Below are 22,639 nucleotides of genomic sequence, written 5' to 3'. Positions count from 1 at the left end.
ATTTCAACGACATCCCATTGGTTCCATTAAAACAGATGCCATCTGCAGCCATCCGGAGACGGGCTTGAATTTACTTGACATGCAGTCGTGCTGCCCGCACGCGTCCAATTGAACTCTTAAACTGATCGTTATTAGCCTTATTGTTCTTTCCGCGGAACAATGCCGAGCGCGAGATATGCAAGGGAGCCAATGGAATGATTAAAGACTTAATTAATACGGCGGCCGCCTATCCCCGCGCAACCCCGTGCGCATAGTCGTATTTTAAATTATTCTCCCGGACGCCGCGAAAGATTTATGCGAACACGGAATCCAATAATTTCGCCGGATGACCATCCGCGCCCTGAATCGTGACCCGACGGTCCTTCCGGCGATTCCTCGCACCTTTTTCGCCCTTTCGCCCCCGTTATCCTGTCTCGCTGCTGGGCTCGCAAAGGCCGGCCGTCCTTAAAGGGAAACAGCGTCCTCTCATTTTTGCCATCCTGCAAATCTCACTGCGAGGAATTACGGCATTGCAGTGAGCGCCGAGGCCCTCTCCACCCATCGTCGAATCGATTCGACAGAGGCTCTTCTACACGCTTGCAACCTCGACGGATGCCCGTGTGCAAACGTCGACGTTTCAGCCCGTGTTTCAACCCCTTACCCTCTCGCGTTCACCCGCGTCATGACAGACGAGGGAACGTGTACACACGTAGGGAGGTAGCGTTACATAATACGCGCCGGCGAGCAGCTGAATGGATGGATGGATGGAGGGTGGTTGTGGGGAAAAAAAGAAGAACGAAATTATGGGCGAGATAGTACGAATTTAGTCGTCAACTTGAGCGACCGCGGAAGCCCTCCGGTATTTTACGCTTTGTGGCTTGAGCCACGAGCTCGTGTTGCGGGGGTCGTAATCGTTATTACTTGGACGTAGATGCCGTGAACGCTGCTTTAACATTCATTAGATGCATTCTCCCGAAACGGAAAGTCGGATAAGCAGTGGAGTTGGGTTATTCATCTGGTAGACTCGGTAGTACACGGGGATACGGTGTGTGTATCTCTGTGGGTGTATCAAAGAATTCACAAATAACTGGTGACAAGTAATTAGATAAGTAGATTAACGTTTCTGCCGTAGAGAGTATACAGACACGATATTGGACGCAATAAGAGAGAAAGTGAAACTGTTACATGAGCGCTGCTTCAACTCTCTGTCATTGTTTTTACATATTAGTAAAAGCGTTTTGTATAAATGATATTTAAATTAATACCTTAACCCAGATTAAGAGCTTTGCGAACACGTGACTCTGTGCACGTAATATTTCCAGGTGCTACCTTTTTTATATTTTGCCTTTTCGTTTACAGCGTAACAAGAGAAAATCTTCTATTCACGGTAAAATTATAAATTATAAATGGGAAAACGGTTTACATCGTCGATGTGTTTAATGACATTTTATATAAAAAATGACAAGTGATAGAGTTAGTGAAACGATCTGTGTCGTTACATAGAGGTTTCAACGCAAAGGACGTCCATTTAATGTACCACGCGCGCGCGCGCGCACGCACAGAAATATAAAAATAATCTTGCGCGATTATAATTTCCGTTATCATTAATTCATCTTAATTAAAAATATTCAATAGCAAAATAGAGTACGACGAACGCATTCGAAATGAACAGCGTATCGTGCATGCTTAAACGCGCGCTGCTTTTGTTTATCGTTCATCGCAGCGTAACAGATTACGAGTTTGTAAATATAGTAAATGAGCACATCGATTTAATTATTAACGCGTTATGCGCGCGCGCAACTGAGCATGGGTTTTTTTTACAGCCACATCGCTGCACCACCGGCTCTGTCTCGCTGGTTTGCGATTCTGTATTTAAATCACGGGCTAACCGTAATTACTGCCAATGCGCTAATTATTCGCGCATGGATATTTAACGCCGGTTCATTCATGCGCAGCTTTAATCGACGAATTTTTCGCGTTCGCATTTTTACGGATGTTGTAATTTCTGGTGCGAATTACACGCGCGTACGCGCACACTAATGTAGACGGAAGTATTATTATAATACTATGCCGCTATTGGTTCGCGCCTTTGTCACATATAACGCATAATAATTAACAATTATATTGGTTTCTTGTAAAGCCTCGACCTACTTTTCTGCCGAACGCTGAGTGTGCATCTCCTTTGTGCACTATCATCCAGCATGTATTTCTTTAATCTTTTTTTAGTACAATGTCACTCTCTCTCTCTCTCTCTCTCTCTCTCTCTCTCTCTCTCTCTCTCTCTCTATCGCCTCGTTTCAGAGATCCCCATTGCGAAAATATCGCTCGCTTACCTCACAATCTGGCTTCGTCATTAACAGTAATCCGTAAAGTAACTTCTAAAATAAAATTAAGTTTCTAAAATAAAGCAGCAATAACACACGTGAATCGATCATTATGAGAATGCAAATTACGAGTTACTTCATTCCGTTTTAGCTGTAGTGTATATCAAATTGATACTCGACTGGAAAGGCATTAATCTTGGAGAGTGTTCGATGACACAGATTATTTCGCGATATTCATGTGTGACAAGCGATACAAATAACCAGAGGGCTCGCAGTTTATCTGAACAAATATTGTATGAAAGCATCTCTCTTGCTGTCCGCGAAACGGCTCTCGCAGCGGATAAAATGGGACGACTTCTGGAATCACGGATCAAAGTATCGCGATCGGGTATTCAGTCGTCCCGGTGACTTTCCGTGGAAAACGACGCGGATTTTCGCGACGGAAATATGGAAATCCGAAGCACGGCCTCTCGCGTCGCGAGATGGCGCCGGACAAATTGAACAATAATCCGCAGACGCGGCGATCACTGGTCAGTTGTAATCGCGTAAGACTAAAGTATCGCTAAGTGGAACGTGGCTGTAAAATAATGGTGAAATCATTAAAAGAGACACAAGTTCTCAGACCAATCCGAGAAAACTCGACAGACGAAATCTCACGTTCTCTCCCTTTAATACTTAACGTACCTGATTCTGTTCTCGCGGCTCGGACGCTTCTCAGCGTTTAAACTTTAACAGCGAAGTCGGGACGGGCTAATCTCGCCAATGATTTCGGTAGCGCATATAACGTCGACCCGATGTGCGATCATGTGCTCAATAAGTATGCGTAGCAAAATCCTGGAACTCTACAGAAAGTAATAAACCGCGCGAAAATAACAGCGGTACCCGATAAAATAACCGTTCCGAAAACAATGAGTTCGTCAGAGCTTGCAATGAGAAAAAGCAGCCTGCAATGACATATAATAATAAAAATATAAATGTGTCGATATTTCTTATAACTAAACTACCAAACTGTTTTCAATTTGTGATCGATATTATAGTGATATTGTATTTACTTTATAAGTTTATAATATACAGCTTCGCTGTGTACATATATCCATATATCTTATATTTGTATCTTTCTTTTACCATTCGAAGAATTCGCAGCTATTTATTAATTAAATAACATGGTGTTTCGCATACATATATATAGTAGCCTGCTAGCTAATTGAACATGACAGTTATAGTCCCCCTGATATATCATCTACATCCGCGTAATATCTGCGTTACTTAAAAAGCATCGATCCTTAATTAAAACGTATGCGGTCATCCTATCCTTGAGCGATTTGCAAGCGCAAACTTCCTCTTCGGGAGTATACGTTCGGCCTGGGCTGCTTTCGGAACGTTATTTCTCAAGTACGCGTGCGATATAGGTCGCCCCCCCCCTGATCGATGCGCTCGCGATCAGCGTTATAATTGCCGCCGTAAATCTTGCGTCATAATCCGCTCCTTTATCTCGCAGGCTCCGGAGGAAAGGCGGGAGGAAACATTCGTGCCGCAATCGAGAATTGGAATCGCCCTCGTTGCTCGGAGGAGCTGAGAAAAAACGGGAGTCTCTCGCGAGAAGGATAGAACGGCGGACGCGAAAAGTCGTGACATACGCGAAGCGTGCTGAATTGAATCGCACGACAGCTCGCAAACGCGAACTCACTCGGATCGCCGATGATTGTTACAGCTGGATCCGTGCGGGACGCAATTGCACCGCAAAGTGGATGGTCCCACTTCCGTGATACGTATACGTGGCTTCCGCCAGGCGTGATGTAGGTCAACGTCATCTGCACTTTCCTTCCCTCTTAATCAGAGAGTAGACTTCCGTTCAAATTTAACCGCATCGGAAGGCACCACGTAACGCCGAAACGCCATTGGATTCTCTTTCACGACGCCTTTCGCTCTTTCTCATGCGATTTCCCGAAGAGAAAATCCTAGTCGAAGACACGGCTAAAAGGATTTTATTGGATTCACGTTATAGTCCATCGTTCGGTACGGTCGCTGCCCGTTCCTCGCATTTTTCAGCCTGACGACCATATCGATTTCAACGGTGGGATTCCAATCCGGCCGTTCGTTTGACTCGAGATTATCTATGAAATCGGACCGTTTAAAGAAAAAGAAAGAGCGAGAGCGTCGCGAATTAGTCAGAGAATTTGGATTTGTCATTTCGAGACGCTCGCGTCGCCCGCAATAATTTCTCGGCATCGCCCGCGGCGACGCCGTGAAGACCGAACTTTTATTTACTTGAAAATATGCTCGCCTCACAAAAGAATATCTAATACACAGGCGCCTCTGTTATTTTCCGCGTTATTACATTTCTCTGCACGGCTTATTTCCTCACTCGCGCTTCTCATGTCCCGCTGTGAATCGTCGATCTTATCGCTACGGAACACTGTAATACGCTTTGAGATTTCTGTACTTTGAAACTTTGTCCATTTGACCAGTTGCTCGGGACCAGTTACGTCCTCAAATCCTATTTCGTGAATCACTATGAACCGTGATGTTCGTGCCACGACAACTTTGCTTTCTAATTAAATATATCGGGATTATTCAATCCTGTCGTTGTCAGCAAATTCACCGTAAAGATTCATCGTTGGATGGGAAAATAAGCACTTCATTTGTCAACGTTATACCGTAACATACCAACGAGATACCGTTAGATTTCATGTAGTTATGACTTAGAAAAGCCAACATATCGTTTACCATTCCGCTTACGCTTTCTCTCTCTCGCTCCTCCTCGTTAATTACGAAGCGTTTGCAGTCGCTTACTAATCTTCATGAACAGCGCTAAGTTATGACAAGATTGATATCGTCATTATTATTTAATGTGCTTCGTCATGACTCAAAATTTACTTCCCAGTAATTTATGGGAATCTTTGTAATAATATTTGTCTTATGATGATATATTCCTTCTAATCACAACCTTAAGCCGTAAAAAATCTTCCTTGTTGTTCCTTCCTTAAAAGGCTAACGTTAATTCCGATATTATTCGCACGTATTAACAGCGTGATGGAATTATTTCATAATGAAGAAAATGTGATGAGAGAGGGGGAGAGAGAGAGAGAGAGAGATGTACACGTCGGGAATAATCACTTTACTGTAACGCAATAAAGTTTATGCAGATACGGTGAAAGTCAAACGCGGAAATGGCGAGTCTGCGACAAAGTTATGGCCGGTTGTTCTAAACGTCGATGAAGAGCGTTAATCCGTTTCAGTTCAGTGTTGTTCGCATCGCTCAACGTCGAGCGATATTACTTTACTTCGATGATATGATGTTCATCGTTTGACTGCCTCCGCTCGAACTCTTCCTTTTAGCATTCTGCCAAAGATGACAGTAACTTGTCTCTTGGCTATTACGTGTTCGCGCCCACGTGAAATTCATCTTCCGAGGCAAGTGCTTTAATTAAGTGTCAATCCGATGCTTTCCGCATCATTTGACATCGGCCGACATCGCTTTGCGTCTCGAGCTCTAACGAAAGTTCGGATCAGGCACATGCTCTCGCATTTTCGAATCCGTCCTATCTCCCTGCATCACGTCCAGGCCACCCCATGACGTCATTTTTACCCATTTCACCGTCACAATCAACTAGACCACGCTCGATCCTTTCCTTTCCTGCGAAAAAAATTTCGGAACGAGTTACAGTGGTCTGCCTGTGACAGCATCGCCGTGTGCTTGCGCGGGCAAATATTTTTATGTAACGCGCGAGCTATGCGCATGACGCTTTCACGGGTGCAAGCGTGAAGTAAACTCTGATGAACACTCAGTTCATCAAAAACTAAGTATGATGCGAGTGTATGCACAATTGTAATACCGATAGTTCCGGATCTCATCGGCGCCATCCATTTTAATCAGCGCGGAGTTTGTACTTTTAATGTTTAACCCAATGAACAAAAACAGATACGCAAAAAGTGCTAGAGTTTTTTGGTTCTCCCCTTTTCTTTTGTTTTCTAACGAAAATACACGCTCCCGGATAATTCCCTGCAGGATAATCATGGGGAGATAACAGTCTGAATTTTTTTCTTGTTATTTCTAAACAAACTTTAGTTTAGCCGGCCTTTCAGTCCGGACATGTTTTAAAAATGTGATAATCGATATGAGTCGCTGCTCGCTCGACGATTTAACCCTTAGGTAAGCGCATTGGCAAAATCACACAAGTGGGCGCACTTTTCTTTATTACTTTATTACTCATATAGTTTATTACTTTAATAAAAAACAAAAACCAAATTCTCTTTAAGTTAACAAAAACAAATAAACATTTTCCTATACATATTGGGGAACTACTAAAAGTCAGTCTTTCTCTGACCCCATGCGCTTACTTAAGGGTTAAGCAAGTGAAGTTCAGAAGTGAGATTCTTTCGCTACACAGTTATTTACATATTATGCATCAAAACAACATATATGACAAGTGTACTTCATTAATACGTAATCAGCGCATTTTATAAGCTTGCAACCGTGCAGCCGTGAAAAGGAAATTACACTTGGAAAAATATGTGGTCGGGACAGCCGGAGTCGTAAATATTTCATATATTTCAATTATTTTATTATTTCTATGCATCAATTTATATTTGAAAATTTCATTATATAATTACATTTCGAGAATGCCGACTGCAAATCAGTGACTACTGGCTTGCCACGATGTGAACATACTTTTCTCAGTGTTGTCTGTGTACAAGTCAATGTGTTTCCAAGCTTTCGCGAGCACCGCATCACTGTTGAACTGTCTGTTACTAGCGTTAACACAAGCTACTAAAAAACATTAACTGATTGTCGTTATTGTGATTGTAACTGAATGTTTCTTGCTTGCAGCACCAGAGCGCCGCCCAGGCATTGGTGAGTCGCATGCTTCTTTCTCTCTTTCTCCTTCTTGCCGTCTCTGGTACATTTTTATAAGCATATTTTATACATCCTCGCCATTTCTGTCACCATCCTTGTATCGAATCTCTCAAGCCGCCGTCAATCCTTCTCGCGGTGCGTCCAAACTAACACGGACAGCTGTGCTTTAGTAGCGAATATCAATTTCTACTGTAGAAATACAATAAATGTGCTGATTATCGTTGAGAGATCCACGAAAAAAGACTGATGAAGCAACTCTCAACGACGTTCTCCCTGTTAGATCAGTTGCATCTTGTGATAGATGTGTAGAGATGTATATCGCCTTATTCTGGAAACATGTCCTTATTCCTTGAAACATGTACGCTGCAAACTAACGTGTGTTATATGATGCATTTTATCTGTGTTATTTGAAAGTAACACGTTCACTTATTCCATTTGAACACATATATGTGTTATACTTATAAATCGAGCAATAATGCAAAAAACACTTCAAGTATGCAGATATAACACTCTTGGGTTTGCAGTTTATGCAGCGCGCATATCTTTAATTTTAAAGACACGTTGAGATACACGGACTCGTCAGTAACTGTAAGATTTGAATAAGATGTCAAAAATACATGAAGTTTGAATTTCTGAAGCATTGTTAGGTATACTCAACTTTGTCGTTCTTTGCAGCGTCAGATAACATTATGCACTCTTACAATTAATCTTACGTTATGTATGTGTGTCGCAAAGAGAAAATAATGCTTTTTGGATGAAAAAAAGGTAAGCTGCTGGACGGATCAAGAAACCAAGAAGTTGGAAACTGATCCCTTCAACTTCGCGCAAGTGCTACAGCGATTTTTACGCGATGCCTGTGTGTGCGGCAACTTTTAACAAATTCTATCAAAATCGAGCGAAGCTTCCTAAACTCGTTTCAACTCGCTCTTCGAAAACATCCTGAGCATCCGAAACCTAATTTATATTAATAACTTTCGTGTAACAGGGCTGTCGCTGTATTCCATCATCCATCCGAGATTTTCAATCCATCCTTCCATACAAATCGCTCGTAATTAATTACTGATTAAGCCAAGAGGCTCGCAATACTTTTCATTCTCTAATTTTGCAACAGATTTATTGAAAGAAAACGCGTTTCGATGGTGGAAAATACATGATATTTAATTCAGACGAAGCTATACATGATTACGTTTATACGTACAATCACCTGGCCGCGCTTAATCGATACCGTGCTTGACTTACTGCGCCGGGTTGGCGGTATCGAGTGCTCGGGGATCGCGTACTGCACAATTTTCAAAACTAACTCATCGTTGAATTTCGCCAGACAATCAACGAGATTGTTTTGCATGATCAATGAGAGAGACCTCGCGTCCCGACGCGAAACGAGGACGAGCGGAATGACGATGGTCGGAATATCGCGTGCGTGAATATCAATCTGACCGTCCGCGACATCTTAATTGCATCGTCCGGATTGATCCTCAACGATTTCTATCGTCTAATTTTTGATCACGCGCATGATCACGGGATCTTCGCAATTCATGGAGAATGCATCAGCAGAGTGCGAGCGGATGCTTTATTCCTGTGCGGCGGGCATCGAATCACGCTCTGCGTGCGGCTACTCCGCTACTCTCTCCGTGGTACGAAATAATTTACTCCTGATGGACGATGTGGAAAATCCAATCGCTCGGATAATCGAATTGTCGAGCCGATCGGAGGGAATCTCCTGCAGTCTTTCGCGGGAGATCGATCCTCGCTCTCTTCCCTTTTTCCTGGCATGCGCGTATCATCGGTCCGACCGCGGTTGTTGAAACGAGACTTCCGCTGGGGAATCCCATTCTGACGAATCTACATGCTACGGAATCGCTCTACAGAATCGCTAGAGATATGCACGATATCGCCTCGCCTTGGACTGTTTAGAATGTTTTTAAAAAGAAATCGTACGTCATTACTCGCGATAGTTCGTTCAACGATTAAACGCGAGTGTTAGTTCCTTGGCTAGCCGAAACTTCAAGCTGAAAGGTTGTGTCGAAAGTTCCTGGAGCATGAGGACGACGGTTGCGTCTGGATACAGAAATCGAGTCGCGCGAGGAAGAACTGGGGGGGAAGAAACCTTGCTAGTGGAATCTACTTATGCCGATAGTAACGCTCTGCCGCACTCGTGGAACTCGAAAGATACGAAAATACAGTCGTGTAAAGCATAGCGTGAGGGTGCCGTTACATGGAGCGTAACTTGCGTAAGCGTAACCTGGGTAACCTAGTGAGTAGCTAGAATAGGCACACTGCGTATTCTAGTAAATTACTAGAATGTACGCTATTTTGAAAATCCCATGTTACATGGCGCGTACTTTGCGTTAAATGCGCATAAAGCGTAACGAGCCTGACCAATAACAGATCGGGACTTCTGTTGTACAATACAACAGAAATAAATCGATTGGTTGTTATTATTTAAGCGTATTGCTAAATACGCGTCATGTGAAATAGATACTTTGATGTAAGAATGTGTTGAAGCGTAATATATGTGTGTAATGTATGTACGAGTATGCGTGAAATAACCTAAATAAAGTATACGGAGTGGTTGACTGGTTGACGACGCGTGTCTAGCACAAAAAACCTGGAATCTCTTAAACATGGATTCTAATCTTGTATTAGGGGTTCTTGCCAACAAATTATACTTATTGTTACGATATGGTTTTCATCGATGCTGATGTGGTCTTCTCCTTCAACGTACTGCTTGAAGCACTTATGATCAATAAAATTTGTGGTGAAGCTAAAGAACCACCCACAATATCCACATTTATGCTGTATTTTAAAACGGAAATACATAAGTGAAAATGTATAAGCTGCAGTAAGCTGTTGAAAATAGTCCAGACATGCAAATGAATATACCATAGTTATCGGACATAAATTGAAATTCTTTTGTCATACTATGCAACCGATGCACTGATTTATATCCAAGTAATTAAATGCATTATTTAAACATTTTGGTCCATATTCTCAGCTCACTTTTATGATAAATGCATGCATTTAGTATATAGTTCACGTTACATATATTATAGAATATCATAAATAAATACGCGCATTTATTGATAAAAGTGAGCTGCGAATATAGTCCTTTATAGAATTTAGATGCATTTCTTAAATTACCCGAATTTGATCCATTTTTTCAGAAATTTTGGCACGACGATCGCGAGTCAAAAAAGGATACACACACACTGTCACACACATGCATTTAGCGTATTTTCCACCAGAAATTGGATTCGGCGTAATTGACAACTGGCGTAGAAAGCGTAAACTAACTAGGCGTAAGTTTTATAGTAACTTCTATAAAATTACTAGGTTACGCAGGTTACGCTTACGCAAGTTACGCTCCATGTAACGGCACCCTGACAATTGCGACGACGACGACGTGGAAAGTTAGCGGCGTCAGAAACATTGGACGGTAACGCGGACGAGAAGACGGACCGATAGAATTTGTCGGAGAGTTGTTCGCGATTATTGTTCATTATCCGGGATCCTGCTCGAGGAAACCCGCGCGAAATGATTTTATACGGGGCGCGCAAACTGGGTCGGAAGTAAAAGTTGTGTAATTGCGACCCTATCGACTGCTCGACCGGGATAACCGATTCGAAGTGAGGGCTCTGGCCGAGACTCCGGCTAGTTTCGTACGCCAGATCAACCGTACTTAGCCTAAAGTTCTTTCAATCTAAGGCTCATGAGTGGGCTCTTTTCGATCGAACTCGGGCACTCGCGAGTTACCGATGACATGCATTATATCATCCGCCGTGCTCATTAAATTTGCGCAACGTGCAACGTGCTCGTAACGCGCTGCCGTTAAGAGCGCCATGCATTAGCACCCGCATATTTCATGCGGTTACGCGGCACGATATTCCAAACGATATTCCCCTTTGTCCTTCCTTTTCGTATTTTAATTAAAAGCACAAGCGCATTGTGCGACGTGCGATTTGCAAGCTTCAGAATTCACGTTGTTAAGGGAGATCCCATTACCGCATCGCGTTATATTCTTACATACAATATGCTTCTCTGTCTCTCTCTATCTCTCTCTATATATATATATTTTTTTTTTGGTTTTGAGTCCAAAGAGCATAATCGAATCTAGAGACGTTGCGCATTCATCAAAGAGATCACATATCCATTATGTGAACATAATTCGTACAAATCGCAAAGAAACGGCAATGAGACTTGTCACTCAAATTTAACGCCACCCGCGTATCCACTTAATTAAAATTTAGAAGGCTCTGCGCGCGCGTTAATTGCACGAGCGACTTACTTTGCCGCGTCGTTATCGATATACAACATCTTCAGATCCAGCGGAGATACTCCGGATATTCTGTTTCTCATGACTTTTCTGCCATATTAATATTTCACAAGCATTCATACACACATGCTTCTTTTGTACGTCCGTTTCCGCAGACTTTGGAGGCGGTTTATATCAATCTGAGTTATAAATTATTAACATTCATTTATTTCATGGTAATTATATTTAATTTCTGAAGGACTATCAATTATTACTCTCCTCTATCTGTTTCATTACGCACTTATCGAACAAATATTGTTAGCAAATAAAAATCACCTCGCGCGCTCGTTCAGGTCGAGTATGCAAATGGATACTTCAACCTTGCTGTCTAGGCCAATTTGAAGAGTAAACGGCTAACATGTAGGGCTTAACATGTTGCATGCAGACCTACCTCGTTATTCAGTCATATATATGTATATAATTTTATTAATCATTTATCTTGTGACATGCAGATTTCCTGCTCTGTTGAACGTTTTCGTCGTGCTTTATTCGTCCGCGAATATAGATGTGTGATTATCTCTCGTTTCGAATATTTGAATCATAACTAGATTGATAATACGTAGCTCGATTCGACCACTCTCGCGCTTGTACGTCTGAACTATGTGCAGCCGCGGAAATAGAATTTATTGTGACATTTATAACTTCGCTTTTAGGAGCGCTGCCGCGAATTGACATTCTAGATTTAAACGATGTGCTCCAAGTATATAGCATGACGCAGGCTAAAACTTTAAACTATGATACCGCGGCGTAACGTGTTGACTATAGTGTCACACACGTAATGTGATGTATGACTTCATTTGTATCTATTGTTCTCATCGATCAAGAAAAAACGAGATCGATATTTTTGACAATATTGTTCTAGCAAGCGGTAGTTTCTGTTAGTTGATGTATTATGTTAAATTAGCGTAATGCGATTTAGTCCTTGCATACACGTGCACGACACAGCTTTCCGCGATTCTAAAAATGGTAGTCATCAGTCATAACTATGTACAGTCAATCAGCTTTGATTACATTTACATGAACCATATAATACGTTACGTTACACTCGCGAACTCTATATCGGATTTCATATCAGCTGCTGACTGATTCGGAAAGATTTTCCAGTTCAGCATCCAGGCACGTAATCTCTTTGTCCTTACGATTACATCATCGAAAAAACGGTGCATAATCTCTCGATATAACGCTTTTTGTTATAATAGTGCGATAGTGTCGATAATTTCTGCTTGGTTTCGTCTATCGTACGCACAAAGCGCACTATTATAAATTGTCAACGTCAGAGCTAATTAAAGCAGGTATTTAATCGCGAGTGGTATTTGTATGGTAATTTAACCGAATGTGCTGCTTTAAATGCCACGAGGATTGTTAATATTAATCCGAATTTATTTTCCTTCTTCCTTTTTTTTACAAAGCATTCGCATTGATATGTCGTTACGCATTGTGTATCTGCCCTTTAAAGCAGGAAATCTGAGGGGCTATATTCGTGCTTGTAATATCGACATCTGTCATGTCCACACAAAGGCTCGTTTCATTTTCTGATAATTTCCCAAACAAGTCACGCGCGTTCTACTAGCATCTCATTTCGGTAAGATACGTGATGTTATCGTGAAATGAGAATGGGACGAGGTGCATGATGCAGAAGCATCACAATGCATAACGCATTGAGATGCCAAGAGAGATTTACTTTAATTTAATCCATTTGTCGAAACAAATTAATTTCGCCCGTGATGGCTTTGACGATCCCTCGCTTCGACATGCCACATCACGGAGATCTGTTTTGATTTCTTTATTCCTGTCAATTATCGGATTCTTACGACAATTTATGTAAATCTCACAAGAGAGTCAAACACGATCGCGAAATAATCATTACCGTACGCGATTACAGCGGTAATCTCACCGTCTTTATCTTGCATAATTAAGGGGAGGCTACTCCCGGTTCATGAAATATCATGGATTTTTAATTCATTGGCAAAATTAAATCGCGGCGTTGGCGAGCCAACGGGAATGGATCCAATTTATTTCAGTTAAAAGAAACTCTGAGAGGTATCGCGTGGAGGAGAGAAGCTGTGACATTTTCCAGAATAAATACGCCGGATGCAAACAAATTGCCCTCGACATCGTATCTTTCTTTTTTCTTCTTTTTACCGATGCACCAGTTTCCTTCCATTTAGGAACACGATTCTTTCTCAGATACATTATCTTTACGAGTGAGTTGTATATCTCACGCATTTACCGGCGGAGGATCCCTTCCGAACTCCCTTTACGAGCTTAATAAACTTATGACTCACATGCTTTTATTACCGATATGTTAATAGGGATATTTTACGACAGCAGAGATGTAAGATTTTCACAATCGTAGGGCCAATATTCAATTATATAGAAAAAAAATAGAGAAGTTGTACATATACTATATGCAATTAACGTATAATAATCAACAAGAATAATATTCGACAAAATTCATTTGAAAATTTCATTGACTCATCACAGACAATTAGCAGAGAGAGAAAAAGAGACTTTATATTTTCAGAAACAATTTTTATAACTATTTGCTTAGATTTCATTTTAGATTCGAGCATTTAATTTTATACTTTGATATTACATTATGCAGATTGATCGCGTTGTGCACGACCTTATATTACAACGTTATCTATCATGTTCTCTCTTACGATGCGATCTTTGTCGATTGTTGATATATAGGTAGTTTCGGGAGTAGGTAACTATAACACTTTCACCGATAACAGGCCATTATCACTTCGGAAAACAGATAATCGTGGGTGAGCGAACATCGTCCTGCGACATTGTCGGTATCGATTTTAATATTATTTTTCTCTTTTGCGCCAATATCTCGAATCGAGATGTGATTATTTAACGCGATTATTTTCTTCTCCTTATTACTTTTATGAAATCTGATCGGTACATTTGCACTTGTAAATGATATGACGTGGTATTGTTTATGTAACTTTCTTGTAATGGAATATTTTTTATGAAATTCTCTGTTTATGCTCTTTTTTTCAACGAACAGTATAATAATTATCATGATTTTGTTTCGTACCGTGACATGGTTTATTTTCTCGCTCCTTTTTGCAGGAAACACAAGCGGTTTTGCAACACCAGGATACGCTACGTAACTGTCTAACAAACTTGATATGCGTCGCTAGCACGAAAATACTTGGTAAAGTCATTAAACGATATACTCTACATATCTAACATTTGCAGGGAAAATACAGACTCCGGCCTTTAGAAAATGTACACCGCGATACCAGCGCGTAGGCATAAAATCAATTTTATTAAAGAAAGGAACCGCCTGGGTCTCGTAATACGCCAAATGAAATACCTACACACGCTAAATAAATCGGATACATCAACTCGACGCGAAAATTTACCAAAATAAGAAGCATTGATGATGGGCATCGAGAAAATTGACGAAAGCTTTCGAGAAAATCAGGGAAAGAGGTTTCACCTATTACCCTAATGAGAGAATGTCGCAGCCGCTTTTACAGCTCAAAATAATCGCACGAAAGCAGATGTTGAGTAAAGTTGGATTCGCAAAGACCGTAGCATTCGCGGCGTACATTATATCTGCATTTGATGCGCAGCTGCAAAGGAGACTTGTAACTTTGATACAAAGCAATTTCGCGATGATAGTTATTGTTTCGAGGGCGTAAACCCTCTGTTCTACATTAAACTTGCGCATTTCTTCCATCGCAAATTGGATCAACGACAATTGGATGACGACCATTGCAGATGAATATTTTTTATCGCGAATTTTTTTGGGAAAATGGAGTTGAATGAAATCTCCAACACGCACGTGTGTAATTTGCCTCTGACTCGAAGCAAAATTTTTATAATCCGATTTTCGTAACAATGGCTATGGCACATTGTTATACATTGTTTAGTGCGATGCCAGTAAAGAACAATAATTCTACTTCTAATTTATTATAAAATACATCATCATGCACCTGCATTTATCATAATTCATATTATTCAACGTGCTCTTATCTTAATAAAAATATACCTGTTCGGAATAAAACGTGCGAAGAAACAAGAAACTATGATTAGCGCAGAATGCGCGATTGTACAAAACGAGTTTTGATTACGCTATCATAGAGGATACCAAGACCTACTAATCAAGGAGGGTCACGAAAGCTGGAATAACTTTGCGATATCACTTGGAGGCAATTTGATAATTTCGCCAACATTGATAAGAGAAAGCACATGATCCATAAAATCACGATTGCTCGCACGAGAAAGAGGAAGAAAGAGAAAGAGGAAGAGAAAGAGGGAGGAAAACAGAGTCACACATACACGCACACCCATATGTGTATATTTGTGCAACAGTTAAACCAACTCGTATAAATTTGCCGTGGGTTCACGTAAGCTGCTTACCCCATTCGTGTGCGCGCGACTTAACACGCGAGCATCAGAACGCATTGTTGCAGCTGACAAGCTGTCGTATAGCAATCTCCTTCGCCGTCGACGATAATATTCAATTAGGAGCAGCAGTCACACGCTTTTCCGCATGACTGTCCCCGTCGATGTATTATAGCTATGACGTTTCGATATAATTTCGCCTACCGATACGACGTGCCGGATGAAGCCGGCGTTAATCATCGTGCGCACATTTAAGCCGCGACGTGCACGATGATTATTCCATTGCTAACAAGGGATGAAAGGGGGCTATATAATATTTCGGGATTGGCAAGACCTGCACAATTTTGTGACATTGCACAAGAACGTTCTGTTCGTGTTATTTTCCTGCATTACTGAGAATCGTCTGGTTCCGTGACGCAGGCCCATTCGTTGGCCGCTCATTCGAAAGTTACATTTATACTGGTGAAATGTCCTCCCAATCTTGCCGCCATATCGATTTTTGCGCGAGTCAATATCCAGGGCAAGGAAGGATTCGGTGAGCAAGAAAAAGAAAAAGAAAAAGAGAGAAAGCGAGTTCACATTATGAGCTTCATGAGAGCCGTCGTCCTTCAAAAAATGCATCGATTACTTCCGAGAATCGTTAAGGGCCCCCTGATCACCGTAGTTTGCGTACTTGGGACGCAAAATGCCATCGATCGGCAAGATGGATGGATTCCCATTCGGCGAATCGGCCGCGTGTCTCTCGTAAATTCTCACTTTCGGTTAAGTGACAAGTGCGCGAGGGCGCGTGCGACGGCTTTGCATTTGTCAGGCTTCGCGATCGAGTTAGTCGGTTTCCAATTTGCTCGATGTTGGATGATCGCATGGATAACAGCAATTCTCGTGCATCAATCAGTCCACTTTCTTGAGCTATAAATATTATCCATCACGTTGTACATCTCTTTGAATGTTAAGAGCATTAAACAACTCAATTATGTAATATCATTAAATTACAAATCAAATTGATACTATAAATATCCAAATAACATTAAATGAAAGGAACAAGACTCTCATAATCTTACGCAATACAGGATGATAGATATGCAGATGAACAGCCGAAACTTGAGTGAAGCTACCAAACTTGCAACTGACAAGTGTTCAAAGTATAACGAGACCTTTGCACAAAGTTGCGCATACGTTGGCGAAAGTATGCCGAGAAAAAGATAGGAGCCGTGCCAATTTTCGACGGCGATTCTCGGTGAAGTCCCTAGATTTATGTGCTATACTTTATGTGCTGCGTCCGCACTCCTGTCGGCCGAGTCGATATTACCACAGAAGTCTTCTGGCCTTACTAGGCTTTAGAAAATGTTGTAGAATAAGAGCAGAGACTCATACCGGTGAAAGGACAGTCAGCGAAAATCCAAGGACGAGCCCTCTTTCGGTATCCCGGAACTCACCATGTGCATATCGCATCTTTGCATTTTTTTGACTACGATTCGTTCCGCCACTGCCGGTATCCGGAGAAAAGACAAAAGGCGATCGCGAAGCCTAATCAGAAGATAAACGAGGAAGGGAAGTCACGATGCGAATCGCGCGAACTTCCGAAATTCATGAAAGATGTAAGCAAATCTCGACAAGACGACTGCAGGTGAAAAGTTCTCCAGAATCGGCGGGTCTTTGCTCAAACTCGATGAAATACTTGAAGAGTCGACTCGCGTTCGCTTTGAGCTCAATCCTCGAAGGGAAAAAGTTATACGGGACCAGGTAAAGCACGGGTCCTCGGCGTTGCAACCATGACGTCAGTCAAGTATCTCGGATTTCGGAACAAAATTGTACCGATTCGGACAACAGCATTATGTGCCATCGATATAAAAGACATTGAGGAACTTTTGAATATCGAAACTCGGCGCTCATCATACGAAAATCAATGAAAATATATTTGCATGCAATTCGGATGAATATCATAACTGCAAGCAGTACGCGTATCGGACAATGTGCAGATTTATTTTTTTTTAACGCAACGTCTAGATGCGAGAGCAGAAACGAGGAAAGCTCTTTGCGTGCTTCGCCCCGCGAGATCGTTAAATAATTCGTCAGATAGCAACCACACGAACGCTTGCGCTTATTAATTTCTCTTCCCGCGAGAATGATAATTTACGTTGCGCAAGGAGGCGTTGTAGATAATCTTATCTGGAACTGCGAATAAAAATCAAATGGCTAATGAGTAAAGTTGGCAATTAACAGATAATCGGTCTAATAACGCTATCCTAACGAGCTGCAAACTATCCGACGCGCTCGATTGATTAGTAACCATAAATAACTTTGTAAGGAGCGATACATGTGCTGTTTCAGTGTATAAATACATGATATTATAAGCATAAAATTTATTTATCGTATAAATCGTAATATTAATATTGATTATTATATCATATTAATAATATAATATTATATAATACTGCAAATAAATATACATATATGGAAAAGTCGAGAGACATATTATATATTTATAATTACATTATTTATTAGCTACATCATTTAAAAATGTTTCATGCGGTTACGTAATTGCATCGCAAAATTGCGAATTTATGCGGCCGTGCGGATGCCATTTGGAATACAATGATAATTAGCGAACGGATTATATAACCGATTTATATCGGTATCAATCAGAATAAAAGTGTCAACGAATTTGCTGGTCCCGCGCGGATCACGCTAACCGCAGAGTGATATCGCGTTATTAATGTTCGCGCGAGGCACATTTTTCGCGAGCGGAAAAATGGCAACTCACCGACACCTCATGCATAAAATGCGATGTGCAACGTCACTCCGCGATATTGCCCGTGATTATCTCCCTCGCCGAGCGGATCTCTTATCATTAAAATTCGCGTGGCGCCGCCAATTTTCGAAAGTGACTCCGGCGATTGTACAGGACCTCCCGCGATTCAATGACGGATGCACGTCACAGTAACCGTAATAGTAACCGTCCTTTAAATATTTGAACACTAATCTGCGAAAGTTATCGCGGCTGCGACGACTCCGCAGTAATTCCGGCGGTTACACGTCGTCTCGGAATTCAAATCGGGGTCCGCAGGCGCCTCTGGTAATTAGAAAGTTCATTACCCCCGACAACGGAGTGACAACGGCAGAAACCCGTATCTCCGCTCTCGCAACAACTCGGCCGCTCTCTGTGAGGGATCTCTCGGCTTTGCTGCTTCAGACTAACGCCTATCTGCATTCGCATCATCGGCAAGTATCCACCATTGATGACGAGAAACCCACGTGCATCGCCCACTGGAAAAGCGTCCATCCTACAGCAGAAACTCACTCGCAGATAACAATGTCAATTGTGGCTTAAAATACAAGCCGCGCGCAAATAAGCGAAACAAGCCGTAAACTGCATCGAGGATGCGCGAATTCAACGTAGCGATTTTTTATTTCTTTTCTTTTCTTATCTTTCTTTTTCTTTTTTTCTCTTTTTTTCCTTCTCGTTGTAATGTATGAGCGTCAGCTATCGCGCGTTTCCTGTCGTCAGTTTTTATTATTTCGTCGCGTCACGTGGCTCTCGCCAGATCTCCACCGTTTTAGACATAATGTCAGAACGGTCTCACGGGAAACGGGATTATCACACATCTCGGATCACAGCCGGACCGCTGGATTCGATTACGCATTATGAGATTTTGCGGCGCGGCGTCAAAATCGCGCGATATATTCTAGGCACAGGACATATCCGTAATATCGTTAGCGTTTAACGTAATCGCGTAACATCTTCGTCGCGTAAAGTACGGCGAGCTATATTAATCTCATTACTTAATTAACCGAAATTACGCCGGGACGAAACTTTTTGGGTAAAGTATCAGTTTATGTATCCGCAATGGTATGTAATAACACACGTGAATGTAAATCCGATACTTGCCGTAGAAGTTCAGCACTATAAAGATCAAGTAGCTGGAGTGTTTCAATATTAAGACGAGCATCTCGAGCTCAAGTTCGACTCGAAAAATCTGTTTCCAAGACAGTTTTCAAGTTAAATCTTACGCACTCGCACACATGTCGCACGTGTTTGCGCATACTATACGATACATTTAGTGTTTGTGCTTACCCTGCAGAATGTTCATCAGCCGCGACATGCAACGACCGCGACTGGCACAATGTAGTTTCGAGTAATATCATTAGTTTGCCATGCGACAGAAGTTATTGCGAAACACAATTCGCTGGCGCGTGTCGAATGAGCGAGTCTCGCATCATCCCTCGGATTTCTACCCCGTGGGTACCGTTTCACCGGGAATTCCGCGGCGACAGTTGATATCCGGGGGGGAAGAGAAGTAACTGGCAACATTGTGACATTTCAGGTGATGAACCTGAGACGCGAATCTGATCGACGCAAAACCGACCTCGCTTTTATTTCATATCTCGCTATTTTATTCGCACGAGCGTATGTATACATTATCAATACGCGGTTCGTGCTGAGTGATGTCGATGAAAATGTGAGATATGTGAAATGCGCACTCGTCCACAGGTCCACGGGGACGAGACATTTGTTCTCTGCTTTTCATACGTTTTCCGCAAAAGGTGCTCTTCACGAATAGCACGTCGTTGTTGGCAACGAATGTCCGCAATAAAGCGCACAACTCGAACGTCGAGAGTAAAGTGAGATCAATTCTTTCATCCTTCATCGTTTTTCTTCAGTCGTTGGAGCAATAGAATCACTTTATTTTATTATATCACAATAAATGTTATAAATATTATTACACGCGTATTATGTGTATTTGTTAGTACATTATATATGTTATATATGCACGAGTAAACTGAAGCGGTCAGAGATGCGCTTGCGGTTTAAATTTGCATCACCGCACGTAATGCTTAATTATCGCGGTGGCGTTTCTTACCACACGCGGACCAAAAGTGTTAATTATATTCTGACCGTACGGTATCATCTATGATGGTGCCAAGCGTGAGGTTTAATCCCCACGGTCTTCTTCCTGCTTTGCTTGATGCAAATTCGTAATCCAGGAAGGACCATAATCGCGGCAGTAACGAGACCAATTAGAAGCAGGCGTATAGTCGCTGCTGATTGCGAGCGTTGCTGATTAATCACGACTGGATCAAACGGGTTTATGAGTGCAACAATTGAGTGCGTTATAGCGCGCGATAAGAAATGCGCTTATAACAGCCACTTATTTAAATTAGCATAGTGCAGAGATCAATCAGAATTTTCCATGATTCTCTCTCCCTCTCTTCCCCTCAATTGATCCCGATCAAAGGCAGCGGAACTATGGAGCAACGCGTGGGCAGCATCACTCACTTTTGTCATTCGATTCACAAAGAAGGCGAATCACAGAAGCTTAGATCTCACTTGCGCTTTACCGTTCCATTGTTGTTCCGCTTCCGAACGATGCGCAATCCCCCTAGCACACACTCCGTTCTCTCCCTCAAAACCCACCACCCGCACAGTAGAATCCGTCCATCGCTGTGTGTCAAACACGCGCAGCGACGAGACAAAAAGCAAAAATAAAAACAATACAAACAACTAAATCGTAAAAGCTCCCACTGAGCGCCGAAATGGCGTTGTGTGTGTTCCAGCAGCATCCGAACGCGACCAACAGTAGCGAGACGAGCGTGGGTGGCGTGTCGGGTGCGTGCGGAAGCAGCGGCATACCGGCGCCCGGGGAGGCCGGATGCAGCAGCAGGGGTGGCAGCAGCAGCGGTGCCGGCGGCGGTGGTGGCGGCGGAGTTGCTGGACAGGGCTGCGAACGGGTCCACGGGGGTCCATCTCACCACCAGAGCCACGCGAAGTTCCGGCATGGCCTGCTGCAGCTTATGATCCACACGATCGATCCGCTCCACGACGGTCAGTCCCGCGCCGGTATACCAACTCCACACTCTATCACTCTCGCTTGCAGCTTGCGGCTTGGCTATCTTTTTCTTCGTTAGCACGCTCGTCTACTACTTCTTCGTTCTTCTTTTTTTAATATTGTTTGTCGCTGTTGTGTTCTTTTCTGTGCCATTCTCGCCCGTTTTCTGCATCTCGTTTGTCGGAAACCGCGCGCGCGTTTGCGTTTCCGCTGCGACCTACTCGCTTCCTTCCGCGCGCCGCGATGCGGCTCATGATGGTGTCGGGTGGCATTAAGCTTTGCGGAAAGACGGATGGCTTTGTATCTTATATAGAGACCTGTTTGGTTTAATGAAATGATACGGGCGGGAAGATGAATGCATTTTTCACGAGCTCCGATACCTCTCATGGCGAGGAAATGGATTCGTTATATCGTTTGCTTTTTCTTTCTTTTCTTTTAGCAGTGTATGTACAGAATATGTTTACTTAAAGCAATGAGACATCGATCGTCGAGACTGATCGTTGCCCGCGATAAATTAAATAAATAATTTTAAATTAAGTTCGTCAAATGAAAACAAATCAGAAATAAAGATAAAGTGGTCGTAACGCGCAGAAAGTTCAACGATAACGAACAAAATTTTCACGGAATTTAAAACGAATATTGATAAGAGTTTGATTGGGTCCAATTAAAAGCTCCTCGCAGTGGGACAACGCAAAACACAGTTCAACGGGAGATGTTCCACTGGCAACACAATTTTACTGCAACTCCGAGTAACGAAATTCTTTATCATTATTATATAACATATATTGTCACATAATAATATATTATATTGCTAATTGTATATTATATATTATTGTTAGTTTAATTATTAACTCGTGTGCATTAATTAAACTGTATAAATAGCATTCGTAATATAGTTAAAATTATATCATGTCGCGAATTCGCTTGAAATTTTATTGAAGAATTGATCGATTGACAAGAGAATCGCATA

General features: G+C 42.1%; 1 protein-coding gene across 4 annotated transcripts in view; it reads left to right on the top strand.

Annotated features, from left to right (window-relative positions):
- Nucleotides 1-22,639, top strand: part of LOC105279090 (sodium/potassium/calcium exchanger Nckx30C) — a 64,402-nt gene that overhangs the window by 5,795 nt on the left and 35,968 nt on the right. Inside the window, exons 2-3 of one of the 4 annotated variants that reach the window (XM_026967792.1) lie at nt 7,135-7,158; nt 21,401-21,680. In XM_026967792.1, the coding sequence (XP_026823593.1) occupies nt 7,135-7,158; nt 21,401-21,680 (304 nt within the window). Of the gene's footprint in view, nt 1-7,134; nt 7,159-21,397; nt 21,681-22,639 lie in introns of all 4 variants that reach the window. The other 3 variants (XM_026967793.1, XM_026967791.1, XM_026967794.1) reach the window with 3 other exon arrangements.

The sequence above is a fragment of the Ooceraea biroi genome, chromosome 2 (genome assembly GCF_003672135.1).
Source record: "Ooceraea biroi isolate clonal line C1 chromosome 2, Obir_v5.4, whole genome shotgun sequence".
In the NCBI taxonomy this organism is placed as follows: domain Eukaryota; kingdom Metazoa; phylum Arthropoda; class Insecta; order Hymenoptera; family Formicidae; genus Ooceraea; species Ooceraea biroi.
The sequence above is the reverse complement of the archived record's forward strand: the minus strand, read 5'-3'. Positions and strand labels throughout refer to the sequence as shown.